General features: G+C 32.2%; 2 protein-coding genes across 5 annotated transcripts; one reads left to right on the top strand and one right to left on the bottom strand.

The window, feature by feature from the left end:
- Positions 1-727: 727 nt before the first annotated feature.
- Positions 728-5,335, top strand: LOC145954341 (uncharacterized). 4 transcript variants are annotated; one of them, XR_014431547.1, is made up of 9 exons: positions 728-1,691; positions 1,818-2,079; positions 2,153-2,356; positions 2,439-2,675; positions 2,758-3,399; positions 3,472-3,734; positions 3,808-4,147; positions 4,227-4,299; positions 4,380-5,334. XR_014431547.1 is itself a non-coding variant. In XM_083068362.1 (7 exons), exons 1-7 carry the CDS (start codon positions 1,570-1,572, stop codon positions 3,986-3,988), a joined length of 1,911 nt encoding a protein of 636 aa, XP_082924488.1. In that variant the 5' UTR covers positions 728-1,569; the 3' UTR covers positions 3,989-5,335. The 4 variants fall into 4 exon arrangements, 1 of the variants encoding a protein (XP_082924488.1); XR_014431546.1 differs by having other exon boundaries at positions 4,227-5,335; XR_014431545.1 differs by having other exon boundaries at positions 3,808-4,475; positions 4,562-5,335.
- Positions 5,336-19,403: 14,068 nt separating this feature from the next.
- On the bottom strand, positions 19,404-19,706 carry LOC109791995 (precursor of CEP5). Its single transcript, XM_020351371.2, has one exon. It carries the CDS (start codon positions 19,704-19,706, stop codon positions 19,404-19,406), a length of 303 nt encoding a protein of 100 aa, XP_020206960.1.
- Positions 19,707-20,177: the final 471 nt, after the last annotated feature.

Below are 20,177 nucleotides of genomic sequence, written 5' to 3'. Positions count from 1 at the left end.
GAGTGAATACAGAAGGGGCATGAGCCATACTAAGGCTCACGGTTCATGTTTTTCTTCCGGGAAAGGGAGAATTGATGAGTTAGGGTAGATGAAAAAGGGGGCGTGACACTAGTGCAAAAAAGGGTATTTACGTCACCCAATTTACGTCGCAAACCACAAACACCGACGTTGTAAAAACGCGGTGGCAGTTTCGTAAATAAGTGGAGACTAATTTACGTCGGACCTCTCTTAGACCGACGTAAATTAGGTAATTTACGTCGGGTACCTCCAATCCAACGTTAATTTACGTCGGGTACCACTATTCCGACGTAAATTTACGTCGGTTCCCTGTAGTCCGACGTAAATTTACGTCGGTCCCACCCAAATCTGACGTAAATTTACGTCGGAGTTCAACAAGGGCAACGTAAATTTATGTCGGCGACGCCTTATCCGACGTAATAGTTCTCCTATATTGCCCCCAAAGTCCCATTTTCATTCCCGCGCTCACAGTTTATACGAAATCCTCTGAATTACTTGAGTCTCCCTCTGCGTTTACGGCTACATTCAACGTATCCAAGTTTGTAAGTGTCAGCACGTTGGTCGTTTGAGGTTAGTTTGTTGTCCCCGTAATTTATTTGTTTTTTTTTTGCTATTTGTTCCTCTGGAACGGGCCGTTCTGCAAGGAGAACGGGCCGTTCTGCAAGGAGAACGGGCCGTTCTCCTTGTAGAATGGGCCGTTCTCCTTGCAGAACGGCCCGTTCTCCTTGCAGAACGGGCCGTTCTGCAAGCAGTACGGGTCGTACCGCATGGAGAACGGCCCGTTCTGCTGGAATTTTTTTTGTTGTAATTTGATGATCTGGAACGTCCCGTTCTAGTTTCAGTACGGCCGTTCCAGATGCATTAAAGAAGAGACTTTTTTAGGCATTGACCTTTAGTTTACCATCGATTTTTTAGGGTTGTAGTTTAGGTTAAAAAAGTTATGAATAACTGAGTCAATAGTTAATTTGTGTTAATATATAGATAATGAATCGAAGTTGGATGAATGCAAGTCGCATTAGTCAAGAGTACAGAAATGGAGTTGAAGAGTTCTTACAATTTGCAAGAGAAAATGGGAAACCCATCAAAGGGGCATATTATTGTCCATGTGTTCGATGTTTGAATCAGATACGTCAAGAAGTTGGAGAAATACGTGATCACCTGTTTATATATGGTATTGTGAAGAGTTATACAGTATGGACATGGCACGGAGAAATATTAGACATTCCAACAATGTCAACAACTGAAAATTTTGAAGGGATGAACGATAACTTAGAAGAGATGATAGGTGATGTTGGTGAAGAAAATTTTGAAAGAGCACATGTGTATGATACCTTAAAGTCTGATTTTGAGCAACCATTATACCCAGGATGCAGTATGTTTACAAGATTATCAGCAACTTTAAAATTGTTTAGTTTAAAAGCAAGAAATGGTTGGACTGATAAAAGTTTCACAGAATTTTTTATGTAAATGATCCATGTAATGAGAAATGGTCAGTGGTCCTCGAAGGAAGAACCATGCATGGAACTCATGAAGATGAGTCTCTAGATATGCATGAGACACCGTCTTTTTCAAGCAGATCATTTGGTCCTATTGCGGACAATGAAGTGGACGAAATACATGCTATTCGAAGTGATCATGCTGAAGGAATATGGGAAAACATTCCAACCTAATAGGTTTCTGTTTATGTATTATTTGTTTTTTTATTAGTTATTTTGTTGCTATATTGTTATTATCTTTTTTACTTTATTTGTCTATTCAATTAATTCATTGTTTTAATAATGACAGTTTAATTTTTTCAGGATTATGGAGGATTCTGGGTCTGGCAGTGGAAGGAGGGAAGGTAGATCTGTCACTCGATTGTCTGGGTTGACAGCTGGGCGCATTGCCAAGGAGAGGACATCGGTTGAGGTGGATCCTCGTTCTGGCAAGGCATCAGGCCCAAATGCTGCCAAGTTTAAGAGCTATTTGGGAGTCCTAGCTCGACGACATGTTTCTATTATCATTCCATCATGGGATGACGTTCAGGAGGTTGACAAGAACCTCATGTGGCAGGATATTCAGGTATATACTTTCACATCCTTTCAATATTATATAACTTAAATACATTATTTATTATTTGTTGTTATTTTCATAGCAAAATTTTGACATTCCCAACACTGAGGGCATGAGGAGGAAGATGTTATCTGCCCTTGCCAGCAGGTGGAGAGACTTCAAGACTTTCTTGACACGGGAGTATGTATTTGGAGAGCGCCAAAATGAGACTCCCTGTCTAAAGTACCAGATCACTGATGAGGAGTGGATGCAATTTTGTGCCACTCGATTGGACCCTTCGTGGCAGGTTAGTTATCGATAACTTTTACATTGACACAAATACTTAAGGTATATTTTAATTTATCTCATTTTTTTTTGTATTATTGCAGGCTAAAAGAATAGCTGCCCAAGAACGACAAGCCAAGAATGATGCACCCCATCTATTGTCAAGAGGGGGATATGAAAGAAAAAAAAAGCAAATGAAGAAGGCTAGGGCACAGGCAGCAGGGGTTGAGGATGCTGACCGTGTGGAGTCACCTCCCCGCCATGAGATGTGGATAGCAGCCCGGACAAAACCAGATGGGCAAATGACTTCTGAGTCTGCAAGGGTCGTTGCTAATAAAATAGTAAGTAAAAATATACAAATTAAGACTCTTCATTTCAACTCATTTAATTCATAAGATTTTTTAATCTTCCTTATTGTTGCAGGAGGATTTAGTTGAGCAGAGCACCCAAGGCTCATTTGTTTCCGATGGTCGGAATGATATCCTCACAACGGCCATAGGAAAGCCAGAGCACGGAGGTCGTGTGCGTGGTGTTGGTGGTTCTTGGAGCCACCGAGATTTCTTTGGTGGCCGATCATCGAGGAGCACTGTCGACTCTTGCAGTCAAGAGGTTATACAGAAATTGGAGCAGAGATTGGAGATGCAGTTTGAAGAGAAACTGAAGAATATTGAAAAACAGTTTGAAGAGAAGTTTGAACTTTTGGCTCGTTCTCAGCAACAGACTGCAGTTGCTCATGATGGTGTTCGAGTCAGCACTAAAGGGAGTTGTGCTGCTCCAAATTTCTCAGGGGAACATGCTCACACTGATGTACCAAACCAGTGCGAGTTATATGTTGAGGATGACCCCCCACGGTTAGTGGCTATTGGCCGAGTATTTGAGGGTGGCTCAACCATCCATGGTGTCCCTCTACAGCCAGACTGGACACGGGTTGTGGTTGACCAAGTTCAAGATGCTGCTGCTCCAGTGCCTTTGCCCAATACAGAGGTTCAACTAGTGGGGCAGGCAACCGGCACATTCTTAGCTTGGCCAAAATGTTTGGTCATGCCGCTTTCAGCACGGGCAAAGGTAGTTATATTATTGCTCTTTTAGATTCTTATAATTCTATTATTGTTTAACTAATTTTCATTATTTCTTTAGGATTTTATCGATCGTGGTAAGGAGGTCATGAGAGAACCTCATGTTCATGATGCTAATATCGCAGAAGCTGAGGATGATCCCATATCTAAGCTTCTAATCAAATTACCACGATTAAAGAAGCAACCAATTCAATTGCAGTGGGACATTAGAGTTTTTGGAGTTGATAGCTCTGATGTTCCACTATACATATCTCTGCCTGATGCATTAGAGATTGTTGGGGGAACCTCCATGTTAAATATATCTATCATACAGTTGTGGGCCATGTAAGTCATATTTTCTTTTATGAGTCTAAATTTACAATAATTACATTTAACTTATAATAATTATTTGTGTTAGGTACATGGACAAATTGAGTGTGGAGCAAGCACAAGCAGAAGTATATGGATTTATTGAGCCTCAATCCATCCAAAAATCAGGAAACACTCAGGTCCAGATCCAACAATATATGCAAACATGGATGAGTGACTCAAGAAGACATATATACATGGCTCCATACATTGACGGGTTAGTTTTTTAATTGATTTTTTAATCATGGTAATTTTTTAACTGATTTGTTTGTCATACAATGTAGGTCTCATTGGCAGTTAATGGTAATCATTCCTAAGGAATATACCGTGGTGTGGTTTTGTTCACTTCATCGAAAACCAAGCCAGGAAATTAAAAGCCAATTACATGGGTAACTAAATTTTTTCATTATGTTTTAACACTGTAATTATATATATTGGCTAACATTTATTTTTATTTCAATTAATTAGAATCGTGTCTGGAGCTAATATATTAAGTGGAAGAGCCAGATCATCAAAGTCATTGCATTTCATATACCCTAAGGTTAGCAAATTAATTCATACAGTCAATAATATTTAAATTTATTGACTTTGGAATTAATAGTTATTTGTTTCTCATTTTAGTGTAATAAGCAACAAGACTCGTTTGAATGTGGCTATTACATCATGTATTGGATGAAAGCCATAGTTTCTGCGGGTATTATTGATTCTTGGGCGCAGGTAATTCATATCAAAATTTATTTAACTATATTTACCTTTAGAATAATTAACATTGCATATTAATGACACTTAAATTACCCTTTCAGGTCTTTCAAGATCCATCTCCATTGCCCGAAGATGAGATGCTCAAGATAAGAGAACAATGGGCAACTTTTTTTCTAAGTTTAGTTAGTTAGATATTATGTTTATAGTTTGATAGTTAGTTATTTAGATAGCATTGACAAACATGTTTTATAGCTTTTTTAGGATAATAGGATTTACATTGTCATAATTTATGTTTTTTAAGATTTATATATTATTTTCTTTTTGTCATTCAATTTTGAAATACAATTTGAATTTCTATTCTGGACTGCCTGGTTTAGATTTGGTATTCTGGATTATATTTATATGCAGGTGTTGGGTATATCAATTTACAAACGTTTTTAAAAAAAAAAACTGCCACAATTTACGTCGGACATGGCGTTGTCCGACGTAAATTTACGTCGGGCCTGGCAAAGACCAACGTAAATTTACGTCGGACAAGGCCACGTCTGACGTAAATTTGTGGCACGATTTTGACCCTTTTTACGTCGGTCTGAAAAGTTGCCCGACGTAAATTTACGTCGTCTTCCAGTGGCGACGTAAATTTACGACTCCCGTATTAACGTCGGACCCTTTTCCGACGTAAAATGGTCAAAATACACGACGTAAAACACCCTTTGTGTACTAGTGTGAGCCACTCAGGCGCGGGTTCTGTTTAATGTGCGAAAGGTTTTACGAGTGAGTTTCGACCCTTTTCAGGTTTTATTATTATAATTAGTTTTATTAATAATTTTCAATTCTTTGTGTCAGCTAAACAGACACTAATATTTAATATATTATTTTTTATAAAACAAACTGATTGACAAATGGGTTTCGTCCATAGATATAAATTTTTAAAAATATATAGAGTTGGCTAAACCGACACTAACATCTATTATAATATATATTAAAATAAAATTTATTATTTAGCGTCTGCTTTGGCCGACGCAAATGAAATAATTATGAAATAATAAAAAAAATTACATAATTATAAATTTTTAAAAAGATATAGAGTTTGCTAAACCGACACTAACATCTATTATAATATATATTAAAATAAAATTTATTATTTAGCGTCTACTTTGACCGACGCAAATTAAATAATTATGAAATAATACAAAAAAATTACATTATTTTTGTTTGTTGTCCGTCTACAGTTGCCTTAGCCGACACTATATGCGTCTGCTCCACGACCGACGCTGTGTGGCCAATGCTACTTTCGTGCATTCTTGTAGTGTCAACCCCCGTTTTGTGTGTATTTTCGCTAACTTTAGTATCTTGCGCGACTTCACTATCCCGACAAGACCCTAAGAGAACATCCTTCTAGTTGAGAGTGCACGGTTGAGCCAACATGTACTCCTAGACTACTTTACGTGTATTACTACCGGCAATGCACCATGTGATATGTGATTGGCACCACATGCATGCATTTGTGAGTCGAGTTCATGGCATCATTGCATAATGAGTGATTATGTATATGCTATTAATATATGTATGACTTGAGTTGTGCTTGATTAACGTGTATTTTGTGTTGTGCTTTGTTATGATTTGTATGTGTGCTGCCTGACCGTTATTTTTACACCTGAACCTGAGTGAGATGTTTCTCACTCCCTTGTTGTTCTTTGTAAGTGTTTAAATTGTGTTATAGGCAGTGACAGATCTAGAAGAATTGTTAAGTGGGAGCAATAAAATATTTTATAATATTTTTATTAAAAATATAATATTTTTTTTAAAAGTATATTTTTGTGATAAAAAATTTAATATACTTATTTTTTATAAATTAAAATTTTCTCATAAATAGAGTGTTAATATTTCTTCTTTTTTTTGTCAGATATTATATTTAAGTGTGATGTTGTAATTTTTAATGACTTATTTAATTTTAGAGGAATAAAATGATATAAATTATTGAGATAAAGATAATATAGTTACTATTTATTTTCTTTTGTATCTCTTCTAAATTTCTACATTCATTTAAAACAAAAATATTTTATGAGAACAACACCTATTTTTTTATAAGAGTAAATTTATTTTTTTATTAAATATGTTTAAGTAAAAATAACATCTTTAATAAATAAAGAAGTAATACATTTTTCAGTCACTGAAAAAAATTACATGATAGAATAAAATATAAATGAAATATTAATATATTTTAATATGTTAGATATAAAAACAATCATTGGAAAAAAATGTTACTTATAATCACATATAAAAGTGTCACCATAGTCTATATTTACATTTTTTTAATAATATATCAACATATATTATATTATAGTATATGTAAAAATAGTTTTTAATAATATGTATCATATTTTTATAAGATGTATGTCATTACTTAACAATTTTTTTATAATAAATTAAAATATAATATATATATATATATTATGAAAAGTAAAAAAAATAATATATATATATATATATATAAATTGTAAAATTTTATTGGGGGCCACTGCCCCCACAGTGTGTGAATGAATCCGTCCCTGGTTATAGGTGATCATCAACATGAGGATGTTGGTGATGAGGCTTAGGCTTTAGTTGGGCGTGCTCTGATAGGATATGTGACATCGGACATAGTTAGGCTTAGTTTGGGAATTCAGTTTCTTTCTTTTGTTTTGGAAAAACCTTTAACTTTATTTCTTCTGTAATTTTCGTAAGTGAATTATGAGTATGTTTACGAATGTGAATTCTCTACTCTCATGTTAGTGAAACCATGGTTTTATTCCAAAGATTTATTTACTCTAAAAATATGTTTTCATAATTATTGTATATGTATGTTGGGGTAGAGGGTGTCACACATTGGGCAATTAGATGACCTTAAGTGCAAGATCCACATTAAAGGTGAAATCTTAAAGGTAGTTAAAGGAAATATGATAGTGACGAAAGTAAAGAAGATCACAATCAATTTATACATGTTTTGGGTAGATACATTGCAAGAAACAAATACATCGATTACAGCCAAGTCAAGAGGAAGCAACAATGATGTGGTATCGTAGACTTGGTCATATATTAGAGTGAGGCCTAAATATTCTTATGGAACATAATCTCTTGTCAAGGCTCAAAACAACAAATTTACTATTTTGTGAGCACTATGTGACAAGTAAGCAACATACATTGAAGTTTGCTAACATAATTATAAGAAACAAACATATATTTTACTTGATCCATTCTAATGTGTGGGAATCACTAATTTTATATGTGGGAAGAGCAAAATACCTTGTATCATGCATTGATGATTACTCTAGGAGATTGTAGGTGCAGCCAATCAAGAAGTTAGGTATGTTTCTCGTATTCAGGAGATTTAAAGCACAAGTGAAACTTGAAGCTGAGAAGAAAATTAAATGTTTGAGAACTGACAATGGATGAGAATATGTAGATGGTGACTTTTTGGCATTTTGCAAGAAAAAATGGTATTTCAAGGCAATTCATAGTGCCACACACATTGTTACTATTTTGGCATGTGAACCAAATCATTCAAGTATTCTAATTGAGTAGAGTGTCGATCACTACAAGAATTTCGCGGATTAACGAGGGAATTTAGTGAGGGATATAAATCCAAGCTATTTGCTTGCTAATTCGCGAGGGATTAGAGAGGACCTTTGATCCTCACCAGTCCCTCGCTAATTAGCGAGAAAATAGCTTGGATTTATATCCCTCGCTAAATTTTCTCGCTAAATAGTGATCATTTTGCGACCAACCTTTATCTCCGCGCAAATTTTTGGCTAAAGTTAGTGCTTATTTAGCGAGGAACTTAGACCCTCGCAAATGCCTTGCAAATCTCTCTCCAAATTATGAGCCAAAATAAAAAAATGAATTTTCCATCTAGCGAGGGAGTTTACGTGTCGCAAATCCCTCGCTAATGAGTTATAAATATATCTCTCGCAAAGTCGTCGCAAATCCTTCGCAAATTAGCGAGGGATTCGAGAGGAACTGTGTTCCTCGCCAATCCCTCGCGAATGAGCGAGCAAATAGCTTGGCTTTATATCCCTCGCTAAATTCTCTCGCTAAATAGTGATTATTTTGCGACCAACCTTTATCTCCTCGCAAATCCTTTGCTAAAGTTAGTACTTATTTAGCGAGGAACTTAGGCCCTCGCAAATGCCTTGCAAATCCCTCTCCAAATTATGAGTGAAAATAAAAAAATGAATTTTTCATCTAGCGAGGGAGTTTTCTTGTCGCAAATCCCTCGCTAATGAGTTAGAAGTATATCCCTCGCAAATTGCTCGCAAATCCTTCGCAAATTAGGGAGAGAAAAGTTTTTTCGCTAATCCTTTGCAAATAAGAGATTACGTTGCTTGCAAAACCCTCACAAATGTCTCACAACTATAGAGAACAAGACCCTCACAAATTGCTATTAAATCCCTCGCAAATTTAGAGAATAAATCCCTTGCAAATTGTTTTATAGTGTGTTTGGATGGGTAATTTAAATGGAGTAATTCATTTATTTGAAGAATTTCAAATTCTTTGAGGTGAAATACGTTGTTTGGATGGAGAATTTATAAAGAATTAGTAAGAATTTGTGAAACAATTATAAAACAAAATATTTTTAGTAATTTTTAAAAAAAATTAGTATCTTTTAAACCAAATCTAATTGTAAATGTTTTCTCAACCCTAATCCCTTAGAAGAAAAGAACTAAATAATTCCATTAAGGGTCAATTCCTTGATCATTTAACAAAGTGACTTGCATTAAGTGTTATTTTTCAATATACTAAAGACTCATATTCATTCCTGAAAAGAGACTCTTTAGGTTTATTAATTTAATTCAAGGTTAAGAGAACATTCCCAATGATAATCAAAATCATAAAATAAGATATGGGTGATCAAACCATAAAAATAATTAAATACAAAAGCAAATATACTTATATTGAAGTACAAAGACATTTATATTCATTGTAATAAATACATAAGAATGAGTTATATTACATCTAACCCCAATAATGATTAAGTTAGTTACCCATTCCCATGAGCAACCACCAAGAAAATTGATACAATAAGGAAAAACTAACCACTATTACTATTCTCCTCTCCAACAATAAAATAGTAGACTAAGATATTTGTTTGTGAATAGTGTCTACTCCCCGTTTCTTCAAAATAAAATTTCTAGAAGTTCCTATAGGGAAAATGGTATGGCTCGTTGATGATATATCTCGTCATGTGATATGAAATTACACCAAAACTAGACAATGTCTTGTCGAATATTGCTAGGCTGCTTGACAAATGGTTGGGTGGTTACATAAACTCGAGAAACATTCACTACATGAAAGAGTGAATGCTTCACGAAAACTAAATTAAGAAGATTGTTCTTGATATTGCCGCTGCACAATTTTTCACGAGGAATTGACTATGAATTAACAATTATTTGCCCCGCAACCCTTCAACACCTCGTGGTCTCCCAACTTGGGTTCTAAGCCCAGCGGTGATAAAGACACCCAACAATGGAGGACTTTAAGCAACAAAAGTTGGATAAGAGTGATCCTCTATACATGAAATTAATGAAAATTAGATCCTAAACTTATAAACAAACATAAGCTATAAACTTAACAAAATAGGACATGCAATGATCTGATTTTAAAGAAATCTAGATAATTACAATTTGAAGTAACTAATACAATTATCACACACCTCGAAAATATGGTGTACCAAAGCAAATGAACTTAACTCTCACAGATAAAACAAGAATTATATGTTGAGAGCAATAGGAGTTGCCAAATTGTTTTGGGAAAAAGCAATTAAAATTGCTTGTTACATAGTAAATTGATCAGTGTCAAAATTTTTTTTTTAAAAAACACTAATGGAGATGTGGATATAGGCAAACCAACTAATAATTCTTCCTTGCATGTGTTTGGATGTCTTGTGTATGTGATGTACAACTCCCAATAAAAAATAAAGTTGGATCCAAATATAGAAAGTATATATTCTCTTAGGTTATTTTGGCAATGTTAAGGGGTATCGCTTGTGGGATCCCATTGCCTGCAAGGTTGTTGTTAATAAGGATGTAGATTTTGCAAATAATGAACAACAAAAGGAGCAAAAAAATGACAACATTACCAAAGACACTACTACAATGATGATAAAGAAGAAATCTAAAGAAGACAACTTTTTTGTAGTAGAAGAAGAGCATGGAGAAAAAGAATCAAATAGGGCCAGTGATGGAAAAACTTAGTAGACAAGATGTTTTGTTTACGAAGTTGGACGTTTTTGCCTTAGGTGCCATAAAGTGCAACAATTTGGGGGGCCAACAAATTAGAGAGGCATTTGAATAGATGTGGCATACAAGTTCTGTGATCTGTATTTTATAAAATCTTAAAATTTTTCATGTAAGGAACATAATATACAAAGGGACAAAATTGTAGTGAAGGAGGATACAAGTACTTTAGTGTGGAGAATTCTTTTCATGGGGCTATAAATTAAGGTTAGTCTTGGTTAGTTAGTAATTTGCACTACTTTAATAACCAACTGTTATGTACTTAGACAACTATTTCTTGCTTTCTTGTATATAGATTCATGGTACTCCTTGTACCTATTTAATATATTGTTGTTTTGCTAATAAAAAAGGCAAGAAATAAGGTAAGGAGACCATTTTGGCAACCAGACAATGTCATGGAAAATCACGATGCATATTGTTTTCTAATTAAAGAAAGAGAACAATCAACCTTTCAAAAGTCTTTAAGGAGTTCATATGTTTCTCTATGGATGACAACAATGCAGAAAGAAATGGATGCCTTATGTGACACCCTCTACCCCAACATACATATACAATCATTTTAAAAAAATGCTTTAATTAAAATCTTTCATAAATAAAACCAAATTCTCAAATATCTTACGTAGAGAATTCATATTCATAAACTCATAAACAATATCTTCAACACGGAAATTACAAAGAAATAAAACTGAGTTTTCAAATAGTTTAATGGAAATAACATCCTAAACTAAGCCTAGCTATGCCCCGATGTCACATATCCTATCAGAGCATGCCCAACTGAAACCTAAGCCTCATCACCAACATCCTCATGTGATGATCACCTGAAACACAGTTTAAACACAGACAAATAACAACAAGGGAGTGAGAAACATCTCACTCAGGTTCAGGTGCAGAAATAAAGGTTAGATAGCACACATACACACAACAAAAATATTACAAGTCATAAACACCAACCACATATAAACAATAAACATACATAATCGGTATCACATGTACACTCATTTATCATGCAATGATATCATGGACTCGACTCATAAATACATGTGGCGCCAGTCTCGTGTCTCATCACATATCTCATCATTTCATCATTGGTGACCCAAGGTACACCTTGTTAACCTGTTACATCACCGGTGACCCTAAGGTAAACCTTGTTAGCTTATTACATCACCAGTGACCCTAAGCTACACCTTGTTAGCTTGTTACATCACCAGTGACCCTAAGGTACACCTTGTTAGCTTGTTACATCACCAGTGACCCTAAGGTACACCTTATTAGCTTGTTACATCACTAGTGATCCTAAGGTACACCTTGTTAGCTCATATATGCACATGATGCATGTCACACATTCACAATTTCATTGACTCAACATTTCACTTGTCATGAAATTTCAGGTTTTATCACATTCATCACATTTCACATTCTCATAGTCATAGTTTATCTCATTTCATCACATTTCACATTCTCATAGCTTATCTCATTACATCACGTTTCACAATAGCACATTTCATTTCACATCATGTCTCATGTCATTTGTTCATATTTCACATAGTGATACTTATAAATATTCCTCATAGGGTTTCGCACAGGAATCCATAGAGCACTCGAATTCATATCAAAACTTATCTAATTTCGAAATCAATTACATATTTATACTCTACATCACACAAGGAACGCAACAGAACATTCAAAAAGAAAAACATAAAACATTCATATTTTGTCTGTTTTCTCATAGAGTTTCCCGTAGGAACTCACAGAGCACTCTAATTCATATCAAAACTTATCTAATTTTGAAATCAAATACATATTCACACGCCACATCCAATAGGGAACGCAACAGAGCAATCAGAAAGCAAAACAGAAAACATCCATATTTTGCCTATTCCTAGAAGCATGCATCAAGCAAGGGATTGAGGATCAATCCTACTATCCAACAATTACTCCTACACCCCCGAGCGAGGTTTCTCATTCCCCCCTTACCTAGATGAGCAGAAGACGAAGCTAGAGTGAATTTGGTCAATCTCCTTCTCTTGGTTCTCCTTGGTCTCCAAAGAATATGTCCAGAAACACTGTTAGAGTGCTCTATTTATAGATTTCAGGAGTGGCTAGATGGTCCGTTTCGAATCCGGAATGGCCAGTTTCGAATCCTTTCATCATGTATTAAATTCTCATATGGAATGGCCTGTTCTAAAACCAGAACGGTCCGTTCTAAAGTTGCACTTTAACACATAACAACCATGTTTGGAACGTCCCATTCTAAAACTAGAACGACCCTTTCTCAACTAGGGTTACAAGCCTTTTTGGTGGTTTGGAACGCCCCGTTCCCAACTAGGATTTGTAGGCCATTTTAGTAGTTTGGAACGGCTCGTTTTGAGCTACTAAATCATGCTTGTTTTAGTAGTTTGGAATGACCCGTTCCAATTTGGGAATGGCTCGTTCTATAGGCTACTAAGTCACCTTGAAAATTACTAAATTACCCTCAATAAAAAGCATGAAAACTGGGGTGTTACACCTTACAAAGAAATAGGAAATGAGAACTTGTTGAGCTTCTAGAAGGTTGAAAAGCCATTGAGTGTAAATAGGTTTACAAGATCAAATGAGATGGAAATGTTCAAGTGGAGCGGTATTGTGCAAGATTAATGGTCAAGGAATATGCTTAGAAAAAGGGTATTGATTTCAATAAGATAATCTCGCCAGTTATCTGATTGACCACACAATTAGAGTTGTTCTAACTATGTGTGTTGCATTTGATTAACATTTTGAACAACTTGATGTAAAGACTATTTTTCTTCACGAATAACTTGAACAAGAAATATATGCTCCAACTGGAAGGCATTAAAGAATAAGAAAAAAAAAACTTGTTAAAAAAAGTGTACATATAGGTTATAGTGACACACAATATATATGGTTGAATCTCATTCAAAATTAATACTAAAATTAGTTGGATATATGTCAAATAGATTTATAGTTACATATATAATATCGATAATAACACTTCTTATATGTCACTATATGTAATATTTATAGTAGTGAACCCAAATTTGCACCTCTATTATCAGAAAAAAAAAATCCCACCCCGCAAGTCGCAACCCTAGGGCCCCCTCCATGATCAACATCATCAATATTACACTTAATCCACCCACATAATGGAAAGAACCACTCCACTTGAAAAATAGAAGTTATAGAAGCATGTCCTTTGTAATGATTTTGACAAACTTACTAAATTCATAAATAGTAAAATTGGACAAAAGTCTAGGTATCGTATCTAGAAAAGTTTTTGAATCATATGAAAGGAAAATGGTCACTATGGTACTTTTATGAATTGATTTGTTTTGGAACAACTGCCTTTTAGAAAAATAAAAATGAAGGGAGCATCAATTATATATATATATATATATATAAGGAGGGATCTGTTTATTCTAAGAGTAAGTCTACCTAGACTTCCTATGTTTAATAACTCATGCTTAATATATCAAATCTCAAAAATCCAGCAGCTGAATTTAAAGTTTCTCAATGCATAAATCAAATATGCAAATTTTTAAAAAATTTTGAAAATCATTTGATATTTCATGTTATTAATTCAAATTAACAGATAATTATAAAAACATATCATTCGTCAATTTGAATTAATGAAACGAAGTATCAAATGATATTCAATTTTTTAAAAATTTGCAGATTTGATCTATGCATCAATAAATTTAATTTCAACGGTTGAATCTTTCATATTTGATGTAGAACATGAGTTATTAAATAGAATAAGTATAGGTAAACTTACTTCTTGAGTAAACGAATCCCTTTTCATATATATACCTATACTTATTTTATTTAATAACTCATGTTCTACATCAAATCTGAATGATTCAACCGTTGAAATTAAATTTATTGATGCATAGATCAAGTTTGTAAATTTTTAAAAATTTTGAAAATCATTTGATACTTCGTTTCATTAATTCAAATTGATGAATAATCATAAAAATATTTTATACATTGATTTTTATTATTGAAACAAAGTATCAAATGATTTTCAATTTTTTAAAAAATTTATATTTGATCTATGCAGTAAGAACTTTATATTTAATGGTTAGATTGTTGAAATTTGATGCAGAATATGAGTTATTGTACGAGATAAATTTAAGTAGACCTACTTATAATTTTAGAGTAAACATATCCCTACTATATATATATATATATATATATATATATATATATATATATATATATATATGTGTGTGTGTGTGTGTGTGTGTGTGTGTGTTTCATTGGTCTCCAATTTACTAAATTATCATATTAGTCAAACCAGTGAAATTATAGTCATAATTCTATGCGATGGAAACCAAAAGTCGATCACCATTTAAAACAGCATAAACTCTTTAAAATGATATCCTTCTCCATCAACCCTATTATTTTTTGTAGTTATAACTTTTTGATACTCTGTTGAGATTTCAGTTCATGGTAATTTAGTTTAAGTTAAAAAAATAAATGAGTTTAGTAATAATTTCATTCGTGCAAGAATAGAGAGAGGTAGAAAATTCATAATTCATATGCTATTGATCGTGGACTTTTATTGTTCTCTTGATTTGTGTGTACATACACACACATATATATATATATGTATGTATGTATGTATGCATACGTAGATGCCACGTGGATGACAATTTTTGGCTAAAAACCTATTTTGGTCCCTTATAATAATTGTTTGTTTCAATTTAGTCCCAATTTTATTTTTGGTTTCATATTGGTCCCAAATTAATTAATTGGTTTCAATTTGGTCCCAAATATATTAATTGGTATCAATTTGGGACTTCCGTCCAAATTATTTAAACGGAGTTAACTTTTGGCCACGTGGATGCAGTTTTGATCTCTCAAGTATTACAATTGTGCAGTTTTGATCCCCAAGATTTTAATTGGGTAATTATAGTCCTTAAAGAATTATAATTGCGCGATTTTGGTCTTTCAATTTTTAATTGAACAATTTTAGTCCCTCAAATATCATAATAGTACGATTTTAGTTTCTCCCATTAAAAATTAATAATTTTAATATATATATATATAATGTTTTAAAATTAAACAATTATTTATATATTCAAATTAACGTATATTATAATTTTTTATATTATATCAATAATATTATTAATATATTTATAGATAAACTAATAATTTGATAAATATAACTTGTTATATATTAATATACTTTTACAAAAATATAAGTATATTAATTAGAAATATATATCTGATCTTATATATTTCTATTTTTGTAAAAGTATATTAATATATATTATAAAAATATATATCATAAATTAATATCAATAATATCATAAATTAATATCATAATATTTTATAATATATATTAATATACTTTTACAAAAATATAAATATATAAGATCAGATATATATTTCTAATTAATATACTTATATTTTTGTAAAAGTATATTAATATATAACAAGTTATATTTATCAAATTATTAGTTTATCTATAAATATATTAATAATATTATTGATATAATATCAAAAATTATAATATACGTTAATTTGAATAGATAAATAATTGTTTAATTTTAAAACATTATATATATATACATATATTAAAATTATTAATTTTTAATGGGAGAAACTATAATCGTACTATTATGATATTCGAGGGACTAAAATTATTCAATTAAAAATTGAAGGACCAAAATCGCGCAATTGCAATTCTTTAAGGACTAAAATTACCCAATTAAAATCTTGGGGATCAAAACTGCACAATTGTAATACTTGAGGGATCAAAACTGCATCCACGTGGCCAAAAGTTAACTCCGTTTAAATAATTTAGACGAAAGTCTCAAATTGAAACCAATTAATATATTTGGGACCAAATTGAAACCAATTAATTAATTTAGGACCAAATTGAAACCAAAAATAAAATTGGGACTAAATTGAAACAAACAATTATTATAAGGGACCAAAATAGGTTTTAGCCAAAAATTGTCATCCACGTGACATTCACGTATGCATCTACGTGGCATCCACGTGGTCAAAAGTTAAATCCGTTTAAATAATTTGGACGGAAGTCCCCACATTGAAACCAATTAATTAATTTGGGACTAAATTGAAACCAATTAATTAGTTTAGGACCAAATTGAAACCAAAAATAAATGTGGGACTAAATTGAAACAAACAATTAATATAAGGGACCAAAATAGGGTTTTAGCCTATTTAATTACCTTATCTCTAGTCAATATGAAACTTGTAAGATATAAAAGTTATTTTCTACTTATATATTTTTTAATTTTCTTACTTTTAGTCGATGTGAATTGGAATTCGAGTTTTTCTTTAAGAAAAGATTTCTAACTTATGTACTCTTTAAATTTCTTATCTCCTAAAAGATATGGGACTTGTAAGGTGAGAGTTGTTCTCTACTTATATAGTCGATGTGAGACTTGAATTTTTTCTAATAAATAATTATCGCTAATGGTAAATTTTGATGTAATGTAAATATATTTTTAGCGGCTATTATATATTAATTAATATTTTTATTAAATAATAAAATAGAAGTAATTAGTTTATTATCATTAAATAATTATCGTTAATAATTAATTTTTTTTATATAATTTTTGCCACTATACCACCACTTCGTGATTGTCTTGAATGAATTTTTGAGTCAGCATTGCAATTGATCTTTTCTAGTACAATTTAAGTAAAATTCAAAATTATTTTGATATTTAGAAAGCAAAATAATGAAAGTCATTAATTTAAATAACATTTAAATAAATAAAAGTGCAATTTAACCTATATTAGACATTTAACACATATATTAATTATGGTCACTAGTAAAATGAGTAGAAGTCCAAGTTTCAAATTCATATGAACTTATGCTATAATTAATTAATCTAACTTAATTCTTAATAAGAAAAAGAAAATGATAGATATTTTGTTTGAAGAATGCACTAAAGATTAAAAAATATATATTTTTAAGGATTTTGAATAATAAAGAAATTGAAAAGATAATTAAAAATTTACAATAAAAAACGTCAATGATTAATATCGCTAGATTTTTCACGCATACCCTTCCAAATTATTATTCAATTTAAGTAATTATCAAGTTAATTCAACAATCAATGAAAATATTTTAATCCTAATTTTTTAGATGAAAAATTCTGTTACTTAAGGAAAATCTAATTTTTTCTTGGAATTTTATTAAGCAACCTGCATTAATGTTGAAGGCCTAAGATGTTGACCGATAAGACTTATCTTATTCCCAGGAATAAGTATTAATCTCCAAATCATAATTTCAAAAGGGTTTCTAAACCTCAATTAAATATATGAAAATTGTGCATTGGATGATCAAAGCAAAACAAGCATTAAGAATATAAGAAAATAATTAAATGAATAAAAACATGAAGAGTTGCATGGAGTAGAGTTAGTTATGTCAATCTTCAACAACGACTCTCTTTATTCTCTCAAACTATCTAAAATATATAGTATGTAAAGTGTTTTTCTATTATCTCTGAATCTTGTGGAATGTTTTTCTATTATCTCTGAATCCTACTTTTATAAGATTTTAAATGGTCTATCTACAATTGAACTTGTGATGCATACTCGCTATGAGTGACCTATTGGCTTGCTTAAGCAAGTTTAATGATTTGTCAACATTGACATTGTTGTATTTGCTTGTTTAGAGCCCTTAGATAGTTTGTTTGAGTGAATTCTTCATAGTATTCTAAGGGTTTCTTATGAGTTAGCTCACTTAGAACATCCAAATGACTCGCTTTGATGAACATGAAGTCGCTCATAGTGTGCTTCTCTCACTCTGAGTGAGTGTTCACAGTATTCAATTTCTTTGATATTAGTTCATTCTTACCTAATTTTTAATAAATAAGAAAAAAATAAGACTCTAAAACATAACATTTGTTAAATAATTATCTAAGTTGAATAAAGATAGTGATATATTTTACAATTTTCAACCTACTTTAAAGACAAAAAGTAATGCATTTATAAATTATAATAATTAAAATAAGATAAAAACATTTTTAGAGATTGAAGTCCAACATGAGAATTTTTTTAGGGAATAAAAGCATATTTTATTCTGATTTTTTTTATATGATTTCTTACTAATATTATTCATTGTTGTTTACATGTTTTTTTTATACAATGCTATGTACACCATTTCATTCATATATTTTTTATTAAAAAATATTGTGATATCTTTTTATGACGTATTTGTTAATTCATCACAACATTTTCTTCTAAACAAATATATATTTTATAAACTTTTTCTTATTATCTTTTAATCGTGTCATCTGTTCCCATAAATATAAATTCTAAATTAGCCAACTATTATTATCCACAAAAACATAGAACGCATCACTCAGGTTGATAACTAGCTAGTTTACTTAATAGAGCAATAAGGGTAATCTAACTTTATAACTTACAAACATATTAGAACAACCAAATAACTGCAAATATTTTCAAACCTCAAACAAATCAAAAGTAGAACCTTCCCTAGCAACACAACTTCAATCTGATTCAAATCTGAGCACACTATATAAAAGTACACAACTAGTATTATCAGGCACCACTCATTTTTGTTCTCCCACTTCTTTCTTTCTACCAAAACACAAACAACGAAACGAATAATGAAAGAATGCACGAATATGTAGTAACGACACCATGCATGCACGTTGAAACTCATGCACTAATTGTGAACGGAGTGTCCTACACCAGGGCTGTGTCCCGGTGTCGTGGGTCTAAAATCATCGACACCGTGAGCTGGAGGCGGCGCCGCCCCAGTTGCATCAACCATTGATGTTGATGGCGTTAGTGGATACACATTTGTAGCTGAAATGCCACAATGCACTTCATCATGGTTCTTACACTTCACGAGGTGTTGGTTGCTTTCGTTATGCTTTACGTATCGTCCCTCAGTGGAGTGAAATCCCTGGTCGAAAATGATCAGTGCAAGGAAAATCATGGAGCCAATGAATTTGTTTTGTGCCATGTATATTTGGTGACAAGTTTAGTTTTGAAAAGAAAGGAGATTAGTTAGGTTGTTGAAGTAGCAAACAAGAACCAAGGATTTTCTAGGGAAGGAATGAGGAGTGCCTAGACTTTAACTACGAAGAAAGAATCTAGCTAGGTGTTGAGTTCTGTAGAAAGAATCTCATGGGGGCTTTTTATAGGGATTAGGGTGGGCCCTGTATGCACGCTGGAATCCTAGGTTTAAAAATTATTAATAATTTTAGCTTTTTGAATACTCTATCTTCGAAGAAGTGCGCAGGAATATACCTTTCCAAAGAGCACTTGTACTCTTTTACATGATTTTTTTATACTTGTCATACACCAACTCTTTTATGGTACAAAAAAGAAAAGAAAAGAGAGAGATTATTACTTTTTTACTTTAAAAGAGATGCATGCAGGGATATTAGTGTAAATAGAAAAAACGGTGCGACAAAATATATGGTGACAAATA

Source organism: Cajanus cajan, chromosome 2 (genome assembly GCF_000230855.2).
Source record: "Cajanus cajan strain Asha chromosome 2, NIPB_CcT2T_4, whole genome shotgun sequence".
Classification (NCBI taxonomy): Eukaryota; Viridiplantae; Streptophyta; class Magnoliopsida; order Fabales; family Fabaceae; genus Cajanus; species Cajanus cajan.
The sequence above is the reverse complement of the archived record's forward strand: the minus strand, read 5'-3'. Positions and strand labels throughout refer to the sequence as shown.